The 22,164-nt window shown below is 46.6% G+C and overlaps 1 protein-coding gene across 1 annotated transcript; it reads right to left on the reverse strand.

Moving 5' to 3' along the window:
- Nucleotides 1-1,266: 1,266 nt before the first annotated feature.
- On the reverse strand, nucleotides 1,267-22,087 carry SMO (smoothened, frizzled class receptor). Its single transcript, XM_070754501.1, has 12 exons — nucleotides 21,352-22,087; nucleotides 20,192-20,397; nucleotides 17,384-17,593; nucleotides 16,125-16,297; nucleotides 15,804-16,023; nucleotides 14,534-14,657; nucleotides 11,984-12,076; nucleotides 10,682-10,790; nucleotides 9,476-9,661; nucleotides 8,045-8,193; nucleotides 6,482-6,616; nucleotides 1,267-4,987 (listed from the first exon to the last, which is right to left on the reverse strand). Exons 1-12 carry the CDS (start codon nucleotides 21,611-21,613, stop codon nucleotides 4,347-4,349), a joined length of 2,508 nt encoding a protein of 835 aa, XP_070610602.1. The 5' UTR covers nucleotides 21,614-22,087; the 3' UTR covers nucleotides 1,267-4,346.
- Nucleotides 22,088-22,164: the final 77 nt, after the last annotated feature.

Below are 22,164 nucleotides of genomic sequence, written 5' to 3' on the forward strand. Positions count from 1 at the left end.
CTGGGCCTAGAAAGTTTAGAACTAAGACGCCTTAAACAAGATCTAAGTATTGCCCACAAGATCATATGCTGCAACGTCCTGCCTGTCGGCGACTACTTCAGCTTCAACCACAACAACACAAGAGCACACAACAGATTTAAACTTAATATTAACCGCTACAAACTTGACTGTAAAAAATATGACTCCAGTAACCGAGTCGTCGAAGCGTGGAACTCATTACCGGACTCCATAGTGTCATCCCCAAACCCCCAACACTTTACCCTTAGATTATCCACGGTTGACCTATCCAGATTCCTAAGAGGTCAGTAAGGGGTGAGTACAAGTGCAGTAGAGTCCCTTCCGTCCCCTGTCCTATTGCTCTCCTATATCTCCTATACCTTTCTCCTATTCCTATATCTCTTCTTCTATTCTTTCATTGATATGTTCTATTGATATACTCAAATTTTTAACCCAAAAGTCTTAATTGAATCCAACTGCAAAACCTTTTAACTGAATTAAACGGACAGCATACAACCACAGAAATGAAAGATTGCAAGATGTTAAATATACATGTACGTATAACATGTTTTTGCTGAATTTTTAAAATTAAGAGAGACTAGTTCTGTTGGATTACCTTGGCATATTGAAGGAACGTCACAGCTCCTTTTTGTTATATATATATAACATCTTGCAATCTTTCATTTGTGTGGCTACATGCTGTCCATTTAGTTCAGTTAAACGGTTTAGCAGTTGGATTCAATTAAGACTTTTGGGTTAAAAATTTGAGTTTAGGTAAGGAAAAAACTTTCACACCAAGATTTTTCCAGCTAAATTCCAAGTTAATAGAAACAGAAGACTGATGGCAGAAAAAGACCTCCTGGTCCATCTAGTCTGCCCTTATACTATTTCCTGTATTTTGTTTTAGGATGGATACATATGTTTATCCCAGGGATGTTTAAATTCAGTGACTGTGGATTTTCCAACCACGTCTGCTGGACGTTTGTTCCAAGCATCTACTCCTCTTTCAGCAAAATAATATTTTCTCACGTTGCTTTTGATCTTTACCCCAACTAACTTCAGATTGTGTCCCCTTGTTCTTGTGTTCACTTTCCTATTAAAAACACTTCCCTCCTGGACCTTATTTAACCCTTTGACATATTGAAATGTTTCGAGTTAGTGAGAAAGTTAGTGAAATTCCTATTATTATTATTATTTGAAACAAAAACCAATTGGACTTAACCCAAAATTCAAGAGAGAGACACAAAAATGGCGAATCCTGACCACCGGTTTTCTTCTAACTGTTGGGGACACATTTTATTTTGCAAAAATAAAGCATGAACAGATAGTGCTCAACATACAAGTATTTAAATCAGCGATCACTTGAAGTCCCCCCCCCAAATATAGTGACTCAAAATTAGTCCTCACACTTACAACCGCGTTTGCCTCCCTACGGGTCCCACCATCAAAATTCTTGTGGCACGGATTCGCGACATGAATACATGTTCAGTTGGGCCACAATTTGGATCATATGACAACGGAGATGTGACAACCTTTGTTAAGGGTAAAAAACAATCCAAACGGGGTTTTTCAGCGCCGCTGTAACCTCGGTCACTAAATGAACTGCCGCTAGATCGAGGAATGCCTGTGTATAAAAGTAGAAATATCAAAACGGGCCCATAGTTATTTGTGGGCAGCCTGGATCAGTTCAGTGGGTTTTAAATCCAACCAGGAGATTGTGCCCAAAGTTCTCCAAGATTTGCAGAGGAAACGTAAGAAATTTCTTTAAATTAGAGACGATCAAATGTTTAGGTTTCGCGACCATGAAAACCAGATGAAAACTTTGCATTATACGTAGGTATATTAAAGAATAGTAAACAAACCTGGAATTACTTTAACATCTTTACCGCCTCTTCCTATTCAACCCAGCCTCTGTGTTTACTCCATGTCCTAATTCAGAAGTCTTCAAATATGGCCACTTTTATGACCGGTGGACTTCAATTCCCAGAATTCTCCAGCCAGTTAAGCCGGGAGTCCACCGGTCTTAAAAGTGGCCAGGTTTGGAGACCCCTGTTCTAATTCCCATCGTTGTCTGATCCCACCAGGGAGATGATGAAGCCAAGTTAAGACTACAAGTCCCATCAAGCTGCACGGGGACGTAGAGGCACAGCACGGGATGTGAGAGAGTTCTTCAGAAGTCCGACGCTTTCAGATGAAGGTCAGATGACCTCAGAAAAAAGTTTCTCCCACCTGTGGAGTTGACCCCATGGGATGAAACCTCGAGGACTTCCGGTTTGACGTCGCGGCAGAGCGGAGCCCTCCTCGGAATCTCCCAGGTTTTACTCGGTGTTTTGGGCAGGCGAAAAAGGCGATTGGCAGCTCGGAGGGAAGAGCGATTCGAATGGGAGAATTCGGAGCATCTGTGGTGGGTCCTTGGGTGGGGTGGGGGTCATACAGAATTCTGTGAGGAGCTTTGAACCAGAGATGGGGATACGTTAAGGTTGGATTTCAAGGTTCATCCGAGATGGTGGACGCAGGATTGCATTTGAAGTTAACAAGGGACAATCCGGATGGTGGACACGTTGTTCCTCAACCATAATTACTTTTAAATTGGGTGGACTTCCAACACTTCCATTCAACACAGCCCCTCTACTTAGTCCATATTCTAAACACGTGCGTGTCTTTAGCTTGTAAAAATGATACTTTATATATAATAAGACTGATTTGAAATATCAATGCATAGATTCCTCCTTTCTTTTCAAGCTGCGTGGGCCCGGGATAGAACAGAGTGGATGAAGCAGGAAACAGGGCCAGAAAAGGCGGGGAGAAGCCTCCGTGGGGCCTCTCTAGGAATCTCCTGGGGGAAACAGGGCCAGAAAAGGCAGGGAGAAGCCTCCATGGGGCCTCTCTAGGAATCTCCTGGGAGGAAATAGGGCCGGAAAAAGCAGGAGAAAGCCTCCGTGGGGCCTCTCTAGGAATCTCCTGGGAGGAAACAGGGCCTCCACCCTCCCTGTGGTTTCCCCAATCGCACACATTATTTGCTTCTACATTGATTCCTGTGGGAAAAATTGCTTCTTCTTACAAACTTTTCTACTTAAGAACCTGGTCAGGAAATGAATTAAGTTCGAAGTAGAGGTACCGCTGGATAATCCCTGATAGTCCATCCTCTTCATGATCTTCAAACTCGGTTCTGAGCCACCCTCAGCCCTGGGTCTCTTGAGAAGACGCCCAAATCAACTTCTCTGTGTAGAACGTCCTTCATCTCTTCTCCAAGAAATCTCCTTGTTTGAAATAAACCTCCCCCCCCCCCTTATTTTTTGCTCAGAATGGCGACAGGGACGGTAGAGGCCCAAAGTGATAGGAGGTATTATGGACCGAGAGCACCTGACGTATTTGGGGACAATGTCCAAGGTAGTTCTCAAATTGCCACCATAATGGGTGTCCGGAATTAGTCCTTAGTTGTTGATTGCTAGGCAGGACATCAAGTGACCATCCTGCTTTTATGACAGTTTTTGTTTGGTAATGGTTGGGAGGGAGAACGAGGAAAGATAAGAGGGAGGGCAGGAAAGAAGGAAGAGGGAAGAAATAGAAAGGGAGGAAGAAGAGGGAGGGAAGGAGGTGAAAGAGAAAAGTAAATGGTGGGAGGGAAGGAGGAGAGATAGAGGAGAAAGAAGAGCAGGAGGAAAGAGGGAAGGAAGGAAGGAGGAAGGAGAGGAAATAAAAGAAGGGGAAAGGGAAGGAGGAAGGAAGAAGAGGAGGAAGAGAGGAGGAGAAAGAAGGAAGCAAGAAAAAAGGGAGAGAGGGAGGAAAGGAGGGAAAGAAGGGGGAAGGAACAGAAGGGGGAGGAGAAAGAGGGAAGGAGGGAGGGAGGAGGAGAGGAGAAAGAGCAGGAGGAGGGGAGGGAGGAAGGGAAAAGAGAAAGGGAGGGAGGAGAAAGAGTGGGAGGAGAGATGGTGGGAGGAAAGGAAGGAATGAGAGCCCTTGGCGGTCTCTCTTGAGCTGGGTTGTTTTCTTGCAGATGTTTCATGACCCAACTAAGTAACTTAAACAGCTGTTTTCAGGGTGGGGCGACCTTCTGCAGATGGTGACACAATATTCATCGTTCTGGAACTTAGAACCCTCCTGGCGGTTCTCATACCAAAACGAGACGGACCATCCCATCCACAAGACAAAGCGGGGGCAGGCGAAGGCAGGATGGTCTTCAGAAATGTCCAAGGCCAGTAGTCTCTTCCAATAATCTCTTATCTCCTTGAAGGTGATGGAGCAGAAGAAACCCAAGGACGGACCCCCAAAGGGGCAGCTCCTTCCTCCACTTTCTATCAACCGCCCCGTGGCTGTATCACCCCTAAGCCCTGTTGAAAAACCTGCTCCTAGAAGTCGGAGTCCAGATCTACCAACTCGGCGTCCATCAGGTTTGTCCGGGAATGGATGGGGGGCAACCCACCCCTTCTGCCTAGAGGCGGCTGCACCCCATAGACGTCGCCACCCAGGAACAAAGCAGCTGAGCTCCTGGCGGAAGCATGGAGGGCGGCCCTCTGAAAACGCGACGGCTGCTGTCCGGGGAATGGCCATGCTCCAAGTTCCGGACCCATTTCCTCGGGACCGCCAAAATCGGGGCAAAACGGGTGGTTGATGAGATCCGGTGGGTTGTTGCGCCGGCAGATGCCGGAAGGCAGGTCCCGGGCCTGTCTAGCCATGGCAGGCTCCGACTGCCGGAAGGCTCGGGGTCTCCACTCGGGGTCCCCTCGAGACAAAAGGACGTCATCCAAAGCTCGGCTTTGTTGCGGGTCGGCGACAAAACACTTGGTTTGGGGGAGCCGGGGCAAGCGTGGGACGGAACTGGGGGCCCCCTGGGTGAAGTAATTTGGGGTGCAGGTCTCGGCCGCCGGCCCGGAGAGGCAAACCTCCTTCTTCTTTCTGTGCTTCTTTTTCTTCCGAGTCGTTTTCTTGGCCCGCCGGGAGGAGAACTCGCCCTCCATCAGCCAATGACTGGCTCTTTCCTCGGGGGGCACTGGAAAAAAGGGGGGTGTACATTAATGATCAATATTTGCGGAGAATGTGGAATGCCCTCTGGTTGATACGATTAGGCAACCTACTTGTTTAATTAGTTGAAGGAAAAGATCATTTACTCGGCTTCTGTTTACCTAAGGCCGTGATGGTGACCCTAGGGCACGCATGCCACAGGTGGCACATGGAGCCATATCGGACGGCACACAAGACTTTGCCATGTTTCAGCTTCAGCACGTGTGTCATTTTTGGGCTTGAAAAAGCCGTTTCGTCCACTGGAGGGTTCAGGGAAGCTTCCCTGAAGCTCTGGAGGCAAAAAAAATCCAACAGACAAACCGGAAGTTTGGAAAAACACACTTCCGGTTTGCCCGTTGTGCTGTTGTTTGCACTCCGGAGGATTCAGGGAAGCTTCCTGAGGGCCCGGAGTGTTAAAAAACAGCACAATGGGCAAACCGGAAGTGTGTTTTCTGAACTTCCTGTTTGCCCATTGTGCTGTTTTCTGCACTCTGGAGCTTCAGGAAGCTTCCCTGAACCCTCCAGAGTGCAAAAAACAACACAACGGCAAACCAGAAGTGTGTTTTTCTGAACTTCTGGTTTGTCCATTGGGGGATTTTTTTGTCTCCGGGGCTCCAGGGAAGATGACAAAACGGCCTTTCTGAAGGCTGAAAATCACCTGGCTTGTGCTCGCATGTGTGCTAGAACGGACACATGGCAAAGTCTCGCGTGTCCTCCAATATGGCTCCACGTTCCACCTACCAGCAGTGGTGCGTTCATATCGGTGTGGTCCGCAGTGCTGCCCCAGGATGAACCCACTGATGCAATTTTTTTCCGGCGTCTCTTGAGAACGAGCTTCTCAGCTGTGCTTCGGATGAAGACAGTAAGACGAGGGCAGGCCGGAGGGCTTCTCACACGGAGACGCCAGAAAAAAATCGCCGAAAATTGCACCAGTGGGAATTCTGTACCACATCATTAAGAACCCACCACTGCCTGCCAGGCGTCAGAAACACCTGTGCGCATACACGGTGTGCGTGTATGCACGCATGGGTGGAGGGATGACTTTGGCCGCGCATGTACAGGAAGCAATATCTCACAAGGGGAGGCCCCGCGTGGAAGATTTCGGTGTTTTTTTGCTTCTGCACATGCGCGGAAGCAAAGAAATCGCCAAAATCTACCTTGCGCGTGCATGCCCTCGCAAGATTTTGCCTTCTGCACATGCGCAGAAGAAGCAAAGCTGCGTACACAGCACACCGGTAACATCCGAATCGGGAATCCGCCCCAACCGCTCCCCTGAAGAAAGCAGAAGAACGCCCCTCAGCCCATCATAAATTTTCCAGGACAGGAGCGTGGGTGGACTACCTGTAATTCCAGTGTCTGGCCAGCAGATGGCAAAATAGTACAGACACCAATGGACGGAATGCCACATTGCCCAAAAAGGTCACCTTCCGGCAGCATTCGAGCTCTTTGGACAGCTCAGCCTGACCTCGACGGAAACCCTTACCTGGCGTGGCTACAGGTGTGACGGAGACGTCCTGAGACAAGATGGCGCCTCTCCTGGCCACCATCTTGGTCACGTGTTGCGCCCAAGCCGAGGACATGTCTCCCGAAGGCTCGCTGAGATCGAACACCAAACCGGCTGGAAAGAGAGACAAATATATTTTAATTCAATTCTCCAAATTGAGCCGTACCGTTGTTGTCACCATTCATCAACTGCAGGGAATCCTCAACGGACGAGCCCCAAATTTCCGTCACTAAGTGAGACTTTGGTTAAGTGAATTTTGCCCCCTTTCGCCGCCACTGTTGCTAAGTGATGAACATGGTTGTTAAGCGAATCTGGCTCAGGTGGTCTCCAAAGGGGACCGCCATGACCATGGGACAATACGACCATCATGAGTCAGTTGGTAAGCGGTTGAATTTTGATCACATGACTTGGGAGTGCTATTGTAACGTTGAGCGGTTGTTAAACAAACTGTTGTAAGTTGAGGACTACCTGTAGTTAAAGGCAGTCCTCGATTTATTACCAGTTGCTTCGCAACGGTTCGAAGTCACGATGGACCCCCTCAAATGCTATTTATTACCTAGCTTCAAACTTCCAAAGTTCCTTCCTCCATTGTCACGCGATCACATTTTAGGCATCTGGCAATCAGCTGTCACTTTTGGCCCTTTATATTTATTAAGCCCTGGTCACATGACCAGAATTTTTGGCTCCTTTTTTTTTCCTGGAATTTTTGCTGCTGCGATGGGAAGAGGAGGAGGAGGAAGAAAAGGAAGAGGCGGAAGAGGCAGAAGAGGAGGCAGAGGAAGAAGTGGAGGAGGAAAAGGAAGAGGAGGCAGAGGAAGAAGAGGAGGAAGAGGAAGAGAAAGAGGAGAAAGAGGAAGAGGGAAGAGGTGGAAGAGGAAGAAGAAGAAGAAAAGGAAGAGGCGGAAGAGGAAGAAGAGGTGGAGGAGGAAGAGGCGGAAGAGGGAAAAGAGGAGGAGGAAGTGGAAGGGGAGGAAGAGGAAGAAGAGGAGGAAGAGGAAAAAGAGGAGGAAGAAGAAAAGGAAGAGGAAGAAGAGGAAGAAGAGGTGGAGGAGGAAGAGGCGGAAGAGGGAAAAGAGGAGGAGGAAGTGGAAGGGGAGGAAGAGGAAGAAGAGGAAGAGGAGGTGGAAGAGGGAGAAGAGGAGGAAGAAGAGGTGGAGGAGGAAGAGGCGGAAGAGGGAGAAGAGGAAGAGGAGGAGGAAGAGGAAGAAGAGGTGGAGGAGGAAGAGGCGGAAGAGGGAGAAGAGGAAGAGGAGGAGGAAGAGGAAGAAGAGGAGGAGGAAGAAGAGGAGGAGGACAACAACTGTGGGGTCCTTGGTGCTCTCTGAGCTCGGTTGTTTTCTTGCAGACGTTGCCTGACCCAAATAGAGAACACCATCAGTGCTAGGAGGGATTGCACTTCGCTTCCACTGTACATAACCCTTCTAGCACTGATGACGTTCCCCGGCCAGGTCCTTGAAACGTCTGCAAAACCCCCAAGCACCGAGGGGACCCATGGTGGCGCATGAGCCCCCTCGTCGTTCTTCCTCCTTCTCCGGGACGTACCGACGGGCCCCTCGTGGGAGACGGTGCGCAGGCTGAAGGAGAGCTCCTGCTCGGGGTTGTGCTGCAGCTCCTTCCTCCGGGAGAAGGCCTTGGCGATCATCTTGCTTTTCTTGATCCTCTTGGGCTCGTTGCTGCTCCGTCCGGTCAGCCTGGAGGAGGAGGAGAAGAAGGAGGAGAGGACACCTGAGGCCTCCTGAGCAGGCCCCACCCCTGACCCACAACCTCTGGGCAGGCAGGAAGAGTCTGCCTTCTAGATTCGCTTTTTTTAAGCCTGCCTTTCTTCCTTCCTTTGTTCTGTTCTGTCCTGGTGCCGGCCCCAATAGTTAGATGCACGCAAAGGGTCTAATTAATAAAAGGATTTAATATACACTAAAAGTCCCAATATTGTAATAGTCTTTTCAGAGAGAGAGAAGCAAATCTAGCAAAGTGTTATCAAGTCCCAGAGGCGAAGATGAACCCGGTAAATAATTACCAGCTGTAGGGAAGGGAAGGGAAGGGAAGGGAAGGACAGGACAGGACAGGACAGGAAGTCTCAAACATAGTTCCAAAAGTTGGGAAGAAGGAAGAGGTGGAAGAGAAGGAGGAAGAGAAGAAGAAGAAGAAGAAACCTAGAAGACTGACGGCAGAAAAAGACCCCATGGTCCATCTAGTCTGCCCTTAGACTATTTTCTGTATTTTATCTTAGGATGGATCTATGTTTATCCCAAGCATGTTTAAATTCAGTTACTGTGGATTTACCAACCACGTCTGCTGGAAGTTTGTTCCAAGCATCTAATACTCTTTCAGTCAAATCATATTTTCTCCCGTTGCTTTTGATCCTTCCCCCAACTCACCTCAGATTGTGTCCCCTTGTCCTTGTGTTCACTTTCCTATTAAAAACACTTCCCTCCTGAACCTTATTTAAGCCTTTAACATATTTAAATGTTTCGATCATGTCCCCCCTTTCCCTTCTGTCCTCCAGACTCTACAGATTGAGTTCATGAAGTCTTTCCTGATGCGTTTTATGCTGAAAAAGAAGAAGGAGGAGGGGGGGAGAGGAGGGGGGGGAGGAGGGGGAGAAAAAGAAAGAAGGGAAGAAGGAACAAGAAGGAAGGAGGGAGAGGAAGGAGAAAACAGGAAGGAAAAAGGAAGCATGAAAAAGGAGAAAAGGCAATCGTCGTAGAGGAGAGGAGAGAAGAAAGGAGGAGGAGGTGATGAAAGGGAAAGAGGAGAGGAAGAAAGCTGATGGGCCACTAAACAAACAGCAGCAACTCAAAGACTTACCTGTAGTGGTTGGGCCCTTGAGAGGAACACCTTCTACCTCTTCCTGCCATGGACTTGGAGAGCTCCTTAATTCAACACCTTCCCCCTCACACCAAACTCCCTCTGGTACTCCAACCAGTGCCGCCCCACCCCGCCCACAAGGTGCCCTCCCTCCAGCATCCCCCTCACCTGCCCCAGGTGCGCTTCCAGATGAGCAAAGTAGCTTTGGTCCACACCCAGGTGCTCATGGAGATGCCAGTGCCGAACATGGCGAAGAGGTTGATCTTCTCCACCAGGAGGCTGGGACGGTTCTTGATCTCGCAGTCTGGGGCCGGCTTGTCGGTCTGGGAGGCGATCGTCACGTTGGCCTCGCACCTGCGGCAGGTAAGAAGGAGGGGAAATGGCAGAGGGAACGGCCATAGCAGCTAGAATGGAATGGAATAGAAGAGAGAGGAAAGAATGGAATGTAAGAGGAGAGAGAAGAGAGAAGAACAAAGAGGGAATGGAATAGAAGAGAGAAGAGAGAAGAACGAAGAGGGAAGAGAGAAGAGAGGGAATGGAATAGAAGAGAGAAGAGAGAAGAACGAAGAGGGAAGAGAGAAGAGAGGGAATGGAATAGAAGAGAGAGGAAAGAATGGAATGTAAGAGGAGAGAGAAGAGAGAAGAACAAAGAGGGAATGGAATGGAAGAGAGAAGAGAGAAGAACGAAGAGGGAAGAGAGAAGAGAGGGAATGGAATAGAAGAGAGAAGAGAGAAGAACGAAGAGGGAAGAGAGAAGAGAGGGAATGGAATAGAAGAGAGAGGAAAGAATGGAATGTAAGAGGAGAGAGAAGAGAGAAGAACAAAGAGGGAATGGAATAGAAGATAGAAGATAGAAGAGAGAATGGAATGGAAAGAAATGGAATGAATGGAATAGAAGAGACAAGAGAGAAAGGAATGGAATGGAATAGAGGAGAGAGGAAAGAATGGAATGTAAGAGGAGAGAGAAGAGAGAAGAACAAAGAGAGAGAAGAGGGAAGAGAGAAGAGAGGGAATGGAATAGAAGAGAGAAGGGAATGGAATGGAAAGAAATGGAATGAATGGAATAAAAGAAGGAATGGAATGGAATAGAAGAGACAAGAGAGAAAGGAATGGAATGGAATAGAAGAGAGAGGAAAGAATGGAATGGAAGAGGAGAGAGAAGAGAGAAGAACAAAGAGGGAATGGAATAGAAGATAGAAGAGAGAAGAACGAAGAGGGAAGAGAGAGGGAATGGAATAGAAGAGAGAAGGGAATGGAATGGAAAGAAATGGAATGAATGGAATAGAAGAAGAAGGAATGGAATGGAATAGAGGAGACAAGAGAGAAAGGAATGGAATGGAGAAGAGGAGAGGAGAGAAGAGAAGAGAGACTTACAGCACATATTCCCGGAAGCTGCGTTCCCACTCGGCCTGGTTGAAGAAGTCGTAGAAGTGGCAGCCGAAGGTGATGAAGACGAAGCCAAAGGCCAGGAAGCCAAAGATCCCTGCGAAGGAAAGGGCTTATTTACAACCCCACTTCTGTCAGAAGTTATTACCGGAGAGACAGACATTTATACCAGAAAGTAATGCACCACATTTTTGTTCTCGATCTATCGTAAAGGTACGGATGCGAAACTTTAGATATACATGATTTGAATTGTTAGGTGTGCATGTGTAAATTTTGTGTTTCTTCAGACAGAGGGCGTAGCAACAGCTGTGTTTCGAAATGGCGTCTTCTAAGTGATGGACGTTACAAGCAGTGCGTCATCATTGAATTACTCACTGCGGAAAAAGAAACTGTTGAGAACATTCACAAAGGTTTGTGTACAGCTCGTGGAGAATCTGTAGTTGACAGAAGTACGGTTAGTCGTAGAAGTACGACATTTTGAGGATGACAAAGCGGTGATTCGCACAGTGCAGGAATGGCTTCGTAACCAGAACAAGGATAAGTACCGACAGGGCATCCAGGGAGTGTAGAAGAAACATTATTCTTCCTTGTGTGCAAGTTTCATTCCGTTCAATAAATCATTGTCGAAGAAAAAAAATGTGGTGCATTACTTTCTGGGCGACCGTTGTACATTACTTTGTTAAGTAATGTTGGTTTATTTTAATAATGACTTGCTAACCTAGCCACAATGGCTGGATCAGCACATTAAGGAGAAAGCCACGTTTTTTACCAACTCGATTTGGACACAGTTGGCCAAAACAAGCCATGTCAGGAGTTGACCACCCCAATATCAACCTCTAGCTACAAATATTCTCATTCATTCATTCATTCATTCATTTATTTATTTATTGGATTTGTATGCCGCCCCTCTCCAGAGACTCGGGGCGGCTAACAGCAATAACAAGACAGCATACAATAATAATCCAATACTAAGACCAATTAAAAACCCATAACTATAAAAACCAAACATACATACAAACATACCATGCATAAAATTGTAAGGGCCTAGGGGGAAAGAGTATCTCAATTCCCCCATGCCTGGCGGCAGAGGTGGGTTTTAAGTAGCTTACGAAAGGCAAGGAGGGTGGGGGCAGTTCTAATCTCTGGGGGGAGTTGGTTCCAGAGGGCCGGGGCCGCCACAGAGAAAGCTCTTCTCCTGGGTCCCACCAAGCGGCATTGTTTAGTTGACGGGACCCGGAGAAGACCCACTCTGTGGGACTTAACTGGTCGCTGGTTCCCTCACTTACTCACCAAGGCGTAACATGGTCTCGTTGATCTTACTCGCCGCCTTCTCGCTCAAGAGGCCCGGATGGTTGCTTTTGATGGAAAAGAGAGTCATCACTCCTGGCAGAGAGGAAAAAGAGGGCATTTATTAGCATCTTTGTAGGGGAAGGAGTGGCAGAACCTGGGGGCGGCATCAAAAGAGGAACCAGCCTAGCATCCTTAAGTAGTCACAAGCAAACTAAGTCCAACCTCCACAGGCCCTTATCTAACTCATAGCAGCTGCCAACTGTTGGGTGCGAAGATTCCTGTGCTTCCCACAACTCTGCCTCCTCCCCTCCCCACGTGTCTTTTGGATTTAAAAAGTTTGATTTTAATTATATCTGCTTTTTTTTAAAAAAAATTAAAACTTCATTAAAGAAAAAATAATATTTGTATGTATGCATGCATGTGTATACCACAAAAAAGTAGTTTGGAGATGAAGAACTTGGGAACGAAAACAAATATGTGGCTTTTGCATGAAACCGCTTTCATAATAGATATTTAGTGCCTTAGTTATATAAAAAAGAAAGAAAAACACATTGAGAAAGAGAAAGAAGTGAAGGAGAAAGAAGAAAAAAAGGAAAAAGAAGATAGAAAGAAAAAACAACTGTACACATGTACATCAAAGACTTGTCAACCTCTCTGTTGACTGTCCTATCACACAGCCTTTGTGGTCTTGTTACATTTCTACAATTTACTAAAGTTTTGTGTTCAGTTCTGGAGAGCTCACTTACAAAAAGATGTGGATCAAATTGAATGAGTCCAAAGACGGGCTACAAAAATGGTGGAAGGTCTTAAGCATAAAACTTATCAGAAAAGACTCCATGAACTCCATCTGTAGAGTCTGGAGGACAGAAGGAAAAGGGAGGACATGATCGAAACATTTAAATATATTAAAGGGTTAAATAAGGTTCAGGAGGGAAGTGTTTTTTAATAGGAAAGTGAACACAAGAACCAGGGGACACAATCTGAGGTCAGTTGGGGGAAAGATCAGAAGCAACGTGAGAAAATATTATTTTAACTGAAAGAGGTAATAGATGCTTGGAACAAACTTCCAGCAGACGTGGTTGGTAAATCCACAGTCACTGAATTTAAACATGCCTGGGATAAACAAAGATCGATCCTAAGATAAAATACAGGAAATAGTATAAGGGCAGACTAGATGGACCAGGAGGTCTTTTTCTGCCGTCAATCTTCTAGGTTTCTATGAGCAGAAAAAATGAATTTCAACAACTGAAGATTCAGGTTGCGGCCTAACAACATTGACCAAAGGGGAAGGAGCTCTGAATACTTTCTGAGTGCAATGAATGTATGTACTATTTATGATCATTGTCCCCTTATAAAGACACCATAATCTCTTGCAGGGTGGAACCAATGTGGAGATTTGTTCAGCAGATGTATTCTCATTGTACATACACACAGAGAGGGAAAGAGAAAAAAAATAAATAAATAAATAATAATAATAATAATAATAATAATAATAATAATAATAATAGTAATAATAATTTATTAGATATCTGCCTCTACCTAGGATCGAACTCATAGCCTCCTGATTGTGAGGCAAGAGCGCCAGTATTGAGTTCCTACCTGGACGGGTGAGGGGAACGGCGTTCCGGTAGCGAAAATGGAGCTGCGTGCACAACTCTGGGTGACCAGCGGGTAGGGCGTGCATCGGAGTTAGATTTAGCTCATGGAAAATCTCACGATAGGATGCACGGGCGCGCAAGATTTTTTGCTTCTGCGCATGTGCAGAAGCAAAAAAAATAATCCATCGAAATCTCACATGCCCACACATCTTCTCATGAGATTTTGTTCCTGCGCATGCGCAGAAGCTAAATCTCGCTCCAATGCGCGCCCGGAACTCTGCACACAACTGCACCAGTAGCGGAGATATGGAGGAACCCCCACCTGGAGAGTGCCATCTTCAGGCCACCGCACCATTCATTTTTTTACGATGTACAGTGGTCCCTCGATTTTCGCGGGTTCGAACTTCATGAAACGGCTATACCACTGTTTTTCAAAAATATTAATTAAAAAATACTTTACTGTTTTTTTCCCTATACAACGGTTTTTCCCGCCCGATGACGTCATACGTCATCGCCAAACTTTCGTCCGCCTTTAATAAATATTTTTTTAAATAAACTTTAATAAATAAACATGGTGAGTAATAATCTAAATGGCTGCTAAGGGAATGTAAAATTGCAATTTAGGGGTTTAAAGTGTTAAGGGAAGGCTTGTGATACTGTTCATAGCCAAAAATAGTGTATTTACTTCCGCATCTCTACTTTGTGGAAATTCGACTTTCGCGGGCAGTCTCGGAACGCATCCCCCGCGAAAATCGAGGGAACCCTGTATTTACAAAATTTATTAACCACCCACCTTACCACAGGCTAACCGGACAGGTTAGTCATAAAAACATCTGTGCAATTAAAGGAGAAATATAATTAAAATCACAACAAAGTGAAAGCAGAATTTTAGAATTTTTTTTTAATACATTGACCGGCATTTTTAAAATTCCGTTTTCGCTGTTTCACTGACCTCTGATCAGGAAATAGCCCCCGATAATTAACACCAGGCCGATGGGGGCGAGGACGAATCCTGCGCGATAGTGGTAGTTTTTGTACCCCACGAAACAGATGCCGCTCACCGAATCTCCATCCACCTGAAAAGGTTAAAAAAAGAAGAGGAACAGCAATCAAAACAACTTGTCTCTCGTCCAATAACTCCCCAAAACTCTGTACGTAGTCCTGGACGTACGACGGCAATTGAGCCCCAAAATGTCCACTGTTAAGTGAAATATTGGTTCCAGGATGGATTTAATTTAAATCAAGTTGATTTAATATGCTGCATAACTGAGCTCCATTTCATGCTTGCATAAACTAAATTATTAATGCATCTTAAATAGGAAACTATTTTTAGAATTTTTTTTACCCCCAAGTCATTTTATTAACTTTTTTTTAATGTGTCTTTTTTTATTTTTCACATTTTACATATCATAACTATTCCTTAAGCAGATCCACAGCCTTTTATATACACTGCTCAAAAAAATAAAGGGAACCCTTAAACAACACAATATAACTCCAAGGAAATCAAACATCTGTGAAATCAAACTGTCCACTTAGGAAGCGACACTGATTGACAATCCATTTCACCTGCTGTTGTGCGCATTCAACTTTGCACAGAACAAAGGTTTCAATGAGAATATTTCATTCATTCAGATCTAGGATGGGTTCTTTGAGTCTTCCCTTTATTTTATTGAGCAGTGTACTTTGTTATTGCATTTATACAATTCATATCTTATCTTACAATACTTTCTAATTTTACATCTTCATCCCACATCTCCTTTTCAATTTTCTATCATCATACCATTTTTTCCAAGTTTTGTAGTAATCTGAGTCTTTTTATCCTCTACGCTCTATGGTTAATTCGTCCATTTCTGCTCAAATCAAATATTTTATTAATTATCAAGCTTTTGATGGGTGTATTGCGGTTCCTCCAGCATTGCACATATGCAATCCTAGAAGCTGTTATAATGTGCAAAATCAAATGCCTGATGTGGAATGGTTACTAAACAAATTGTTGTAAGTTGTGGACTACCTATATATACTTCATAAATAAAATAAACAATGGCAACAACAAACTGAGTCACACCTGTAAACTAATGACAACCATAAACTTGGTTCCCAAATGTTAGGGAAACAGAGGGTGAAGCGTGGTTCCTGTAGGAAGAGTTCTAGAATCCAGGTGCCAACCCCGAGAAGGCCCCACACTCCTCCAAAGGTCCCCTGAGCTCCTCTGGCCCCGTTACCTGTGCCACTGCCAAGATGGCCACCGTGAGGACAAAGGGGATGGACCACGTCACCAGGTGGAAGTAGGAGGTCTTGCCCGCCAGTGGCTGGTAGGTGGTGCCCAGCGCCTTGAAGGAGGAGTGCCAGGCGTACGTCAGCATGACGAACCAGATCACACCGGACATCAGGGAATAGTAGACAATCACAAAGATGATCACGCAGGACAGGGTCTCGTTGGAGCTGTGGACGGAGGGAGAGAGAGAGAGAGAGAGTGTTTCGTGGGTCCAGCTCGGGGTGCAAAGGGATCCTCCGGGCATCACCCAACAACCCCGGAAACCTACGTGGGTTCTCCCAAGCGCATGGTGCCATCAGCCCGGCAGACGATCTCCCCGCGAGCGCCATCCATGAACTGGGCCAGCCACCCGATGCTGCCCATGAAGAAGCAGGCGTTGACGTAGAAGAGGATCACGGCCGGGTAACGGTTCGAATTCTTCCAGTCGGCTAAGAAGGTGGCCTGAAGGGGGGAAAGCAGAGGAAGGGAAGATTGGGGCTGGGCCACCCTGCGTCTTCCAGCTGTGCCTCCAGCTGGAATTCTAGGTGTCATAAAAACCCAGCGCACCTGGAGAGCACCAGCTGATACTTGGACCAGCAAAGTAGAATTACTAGTGGTGACTTTGGGCCAATCACCAGGAGTCGGGGAGTTCTAGTCCCGCCTTAGGCATGAAAGGTGACTGGGTGACTTTGGGCCAATCAGCAGGAGACTGGGAGTTCTAGTCCCGCCTTAGGCTATTTTCTTCTATTGGAACATAGACATCACTGTTTTTTTATTCAGGCAAAACAAGGTGTGTACACACCCAACAATGGTGCTTTGTTAAGACACTTTATGGCAGGGGGTCCCCAAACCTGGCCACTTTAAGACTTGTGGACTTCAACTCCCAGAATTCCTCTTCCTTTCTTCCCCCCCTTTTTTCTTTCTTTCTTCCTTCCTCCTTTCCTTTCCTTCCTTCCTCCCCTCCCTTCCTTCTTTCCTTCTTATATTGACTATGTATTATTGAGTATGACAAAGACAATTCCTTCCTTTCTTTTCCTTTCCTTTTTTTCCTTCCTTCCTTTCCTTTCCTTTAATAATACCGTTTATTTATAATGCTCTTTTATGAAAGGGCATAACAATAGGAACTTCCTTCCTTCCTCTTTTCCTTTCCCTTCCTTCCTTTCCTTCTTCCCCTCCCTTCTTTTCTTTCTTTATTTCCTCCATCCCTCTTTTCCTTTCCCTTCTGTCCTTTCTTTCCTTCCTTCCTCCCCTCCCTTCCTCTTCCTTCCTCTTTTCCATTCCCTTCCTTCCTCCCCTCCCTCTTCCTTTTTTCCTTCCTTCCTTCCTTCCTTCCTTTTTTCTTCCTCCCCTCCGGGAGTTGAAGTCCACAAGTCTTAAAGTGGCCAAGTGAAGGCACAGGGAGAATCCACGCCATCGGATGGTGGTCCTCCCATGAATGTGAGCCAACTTCGAATCTTGGCCTAACGATGGGTTTTTTAAGCCTGGGGGCCCTGATCAAATCCCCCCCCCCCTCTGCTCCACACTAGGCCCGGCTCTCCTCATTCTCACCAGCGTGAAAAAGGTGCAAAAAATGGTGACCGAGCTGAAGGCGGCGATGTAGGTGTGCATCTCATGATGTTCCTTCTGGGTGAAAAGCGGGTTCTGGCACTGGATCCCACAACCTTCCACGTCCTCGTACCAACTCTTGGGGTTGTCGGTCTGCACCAGGGGGGCTTCGCATCGCCCCGAGCTGTTGAATTTAATATTCTGGACCTCGTTCTGGCGGGCGGGAAGAAACAAGGACAGGGTTGACTGTTATTAGCTATGCTAGAACTGCTGTTAAGTGTGAAAAAAACATTCCTAAGGTGCTGGTTTTTTTAGCACTAGACTTCCTGGGTTTTTCTTTGAAGATTATTGCATTGTATTGTATCGGCAGTTCTGTGTTAGCAAAAACTCCAGAAGAGAAGGATTGAGGGGTAGTGATTTCTGACAGTCTCCAAATGGATGATGACTCTAAAGTGTGCAGTAGGTTTGATATTCCTGGAGGCATCTGTAATATGGCAAATGATTTAGCTTTACTAGATAAGTGGTCAAAGCAACGGAAACTGCAGTTTAATGTTTCCACATGTAAAATAATGCACTTGGGGAAAAGGAGTCCTTAATCTGAGTATTGTATTGGCAGTTCTGTGCTAGCAAAAACTTCAGAAGGATTTAGGGGTCGTGATTTCTGGCAGTCTCAAAATGGGTGAAGAGTGGAGTCAGGCGGTAGGAAAAGCAAGTAGAATGCTTGGCTGCATACATAGAAGTATAACAAGCAGGAAGAGGGAGATTGTGATCATGCTGTATAGAGCATTGGTGAGACCCCATTTGGAATAATACTGTGTCCAGTTCTGGAGACCTCACCTATAAAAAAAGATATGGATAAAATTGAACGGGTCCAAAGACGGGCTACAAGAATGGTGGAAGGTCTTAAGCATAAAACATATCAGGAAAGACTGAATGAACTCCATCTGTATAGTCTGGAGGACAGAAGGGAAAGGGGGGACATGATCGAAATATTTAAATAGGTTAAATGGTTAAATAAGATTCAGGAGGGAAGTGTTTTTAATAGGAAAGTGAATGCAAGAACAAGGGGGCACAATCTGAGGTTAGTTGGGGGAAAGATCAGAAGCAAAGTGAGAAAATATGATTTGACTGAAAGAGTAGTAGATGCTTGGAACAAACTTCCAGCAGACATGGTTGGTAAATCCACAGTCACTGAATTTAAACATGTCTGGGATAAACATAGAACCACCCTAAGATAAAATACAGGAAATAGTATAAGGGTGGACTAGATGGACCAGGAGGTCTTTTTCTGCCATCAATCTTCTAGGTTTCTCTAACTCTAACCTAAATTTAGAAACTCATAATCTCTATGTATACTGATAGTAAAGATCTTAAAAGTTGAAGAGCAATCGAGTCAACAGATAAGCAACCTAAGCTACTGATTGGACTGTATTCGTACTGTGGGAATTTGGGAGGGGTTGTTGGCTGAGGAATTCTGGGAGTTGAAGTCCAAAAGTCTTAAAGTGGCCGTCGAGCCCCATCTGAAAACCTAATCATTGAAAAAATCTATAAATGTGTTTGAAATGGACGAAATTATGAACACAATCAAGGAATAAAGAAACCCAAGAGACATGGCATAAATAACACAAATGGATCCACAATAAAAACAAAATGTAACATTACAGAGTATTGGTGTACATAGAAATAAAACTAAATATCTGGCATTAGTAATAGGAACAAAGGTAATAACTATTTAAGACTAAAAACTACTCTTTATAGAATCAAATTATTCATGCACGCTATTATATTATACTTTATTCTTTATTAATGCATTAGAATGTATATAGTGTTTCCCAACCTTGGCAAATTGAAGAGATCTGGACTTCAACTCCCAGAATTCCCCAGCCAGCGTTTGCTGGCTGGGGAATTCTGGGAGTTGAAGTCCAGATCTCTTCAAGATGCCAAGGTTGGGAAACACTGGTCTAACTGAATGCATAGTGCTATGAATTGTAATTTCAAAATTTAATAGATATGAATTATGATCTGTTTAAGAATATATATGAAAAACTTTTCTTTTTAAAACCAATAAATAGGCCTATATTCGAGTTCGCGGAGAGGGGCGGCATACAAATCTAAATAATAAATAAATATATAGTTTATGCATAAATACAGGGGGTGGACAGAAAAAGGGAAACATGGCTTTTTGGCATAATAATGTTTGAACAAGTTCAAATCAATCAAAACTTGACATATTTTAATGTTTGTTAGTTTTTTAATTCTGTTATTTGATATGTTTTTTTAAGCTTTCTTTTTTACAGAAATGTAAGGAAATGGGTTATAACCTTCTAGAAAGGGCCGACCTCTCAGACTTTCAAAGAGGCCAAATTGTTGGTGCCCGAATGGCAGGCGCTCATGTAACAGAAAGTGACCAAATGTTTGGCGTTTCAAGAGGTCATGTCTCAAAAGTCATGGCTGCTTTTGAAAGAGAAGGGAAAACGTCCTCAGCCAAGCACAGGTCTGGTCGAAAATCTAAGTGGTCTGAGAGAGACCGCTGGACTCTAAAGCGAATGGTTAGAGTGGATCGCAAGACCGCAGCTCCTAAAATCACTGCAGAGCTCAATAGACACGTACAGAACCCAGTTTCCACAAAAACTGTTCGAAGGGAGCTTCACAAATCTGGATTCCACGGAAGAGCTTGCAAGGTGTTTCCATTTTCTTGTCCACCCCCTATAGATCTTTTTTTTAAAGTCTTAAAGTGGCCAAGCTTGGAGGCCCCCATGGCTGCTGTACATCATGCGTGCCTGCCGACTCTGCCCACAGGCGGGCTCTTACCGGGCACCCTTCGGGGAACCGATCTGTGGTACATTTGAGGAAGTCGGGCCAGCCCCTCTCTCGTTCCACGATGGTGCAGGGCCCCCGCGTGGCTTGGCACAGCGTCTGGCTGGGCAGTTCCACCTGCCCATCTTGGCACTTGGGCATGTACACGGCACACAAGAGCGGCTGGATCACATCCCAGCAGCGTGGGGCGTTTCGCAAACCTGGGAGAGAAAAACGGGAGAACGAGCTTCCTTTCAGCCGCCGGGTACAAAAAAAGCCCCTTCCCTCGAGGACTAGAAACTTGGAAAGATTTCGGCCTTTTGACAGTACTCGTTTTCTAAAGAAAACAAAAGCCCGGCATGAAGTAAAGATTAAACGGGCAGTTAAGACACTGGATAGCCTAGGCAAGTAATGGCGAACCTATGGTGGAGCCATATTGGACAGCACATGAGCTATTGCCCTATGCACGAATCCCAGTGACTGATAGGGTCCCACAGAGTCGGCCTTCTCCGGGTCCTGTCGATGAAACAATGTCGTTTCAATGCCCCAAGGCACAATTCAAAGTGTTGGTTATGACCTATAATGCCCTTCATGGCATCGGACCAGAATACCTCTGGAACCGCCTTCTATCCCACGAATCCCAGCGGCCGATAAGGTCCCACAGAGTTGGCCTTCTCCGGGTCCCGTCGACTAAACAATGTCGTCTGGCGGGACCCAGGTGAAGAGCCTTCTCTGTGGCGGCCCTGGCCCTCTGGAACCAGCTCCCCTCGGAGATTAGAATTGCCCCCACCCTCCCTGTCTTTTGTAAACTCCTTAAAACCCACCTCTGCCGCCAGGCATGGGGGAATTGAGACATCTCCCCCAGGTCTATATAGTTTATGCATGGTATGTTTGTGTGTATGTCTTGCTTTTTAAATAAGGGGATTTTAGTTACTTTTAAATATTTGATTTGTTGTACATTGTTTCATTATTGCTGTGAGCCGCCCCGAGTCTACGGAGAAGGGCGGCATACAAATCTAATAAATAAATAAATCCCAGCCACGCCTGGCACCATCATCCACAGCCGCCTTCACTACCGGGCCCTTTTCGCGCAGGATGCCTTGAGGCTCCATCCTTCCCTTCCCTCGTTCTCCCTCCTCTCAGGATCGCTCGCAACCTTCCCCGCGCAACCTTACCGGACCAGAGCAGCAGCTTGTCGTGCGCCTCCGCCTGCGAGCTCGAGTCCCCGGCCAGCAGCGTAGAGGTGGCGGCGTAAGGCAGCGGCGAGCCCAGGCAGCTGCTCTCGCGGAGGGCCTCGCAGGGCGCGGCGCGCTTGCACCGATCCTCCGACGGCGCGCTGCCGTTGGGCGGAGGAGAAGGAGAAGAAGAAGCCGCCGCGCAGAGGAGCCCCAGCCAGCAGCAGGCCAGGGCGCAGCGCAACCGCCCGCCGCCGGCCATGGCGCGCCTAGGACCCACTTGGATGCGCCACCGCGGTGGGTCCCGGGACTTGGGGGGCTGCTCCGCGCGGACGGGGCAGCCGGGGGGCGCAGGCCATGCTCCCGCCTCGATGCCCGCGGGGTAAAGGCTTCCCCTCCTCCCTTTGCGCGAAGGAAACAAAGTTTGGCAAACTGTTGCAAAGTTTGGCGAACTTTGGTAAACGGTGGGGAAAAAAAGTTTGGCAAAGTTTGGTTCCCTGGCGCCTTTCGGCTTTGTTTAGGCTCGGAGCTGGAAAACGAGGCGGGATGGAAGTGGGGAAAGCCAGCAGCCAACCCCGCCGTCCCGCAGCGCACCAGGCGAGAGCTCCACGACGGGCCGCTTTGGCGAAGAGAGCGCCCCCCGCAAAGCGGAGCCTGGCGCCCCACAAAGGCCGCCCCCGGGCCGCGGAGCCCCTCCTCGGCGAGATGGGAGAAGCGCGACGCTCCGGAGGCGGCCCTTCCCAAATGGGGCTCTTCCCGCCCCCCCTTCCCCCCTTCCCCTGGTCGAGGATTGTGGGAGCTGGGAAGAAAAGC

This window comes from Erythrolamprus reginae, chromosome 6, assembly GCF_031021105.1.
Source record: "Erythrolamprus reginae isolate rEryReg1 chromosome 6, rEryReg1.hap1, whole genome shotgun sequence".
In the NCBI taxonomy this organism is placed as follows: domain Eukaryota; kingdom Metazoa; phylum Chordata; class Lepidosauria; order Squamata; family Dipsadidae; genus Erythrolamprus; species Erythrolamprus reginae.

What these genes read in the sequence shown, in the direction of transcription:
- SMO (XM_070754501.1), bottom strand. Translation starts at nt 21,613, where the DNA reads ATGGCCGGCGGCGGGCGGTTGCGCTGCGCCCTGGCCTGCTGCTGGCTG. An exon ending in ATGCGCTTGGGAGAACCCAC is followed by an intron (nt 16,024 to 16,124) that starts GTAGGTTTCCGG and finishes CTCCGTCCACAG; the next exon opens with CTCCAACGAGACCCTGTCCT. An exon ending in CTCCCACGAGGGGCCCGTCG is followed by an intron (nt 6,617 to 8,044) that starts GTACGTCCCGGA and finishes CTCTCTTTCCAG; the next exon opens with CCGGTTTGGTGTTCGATCTC.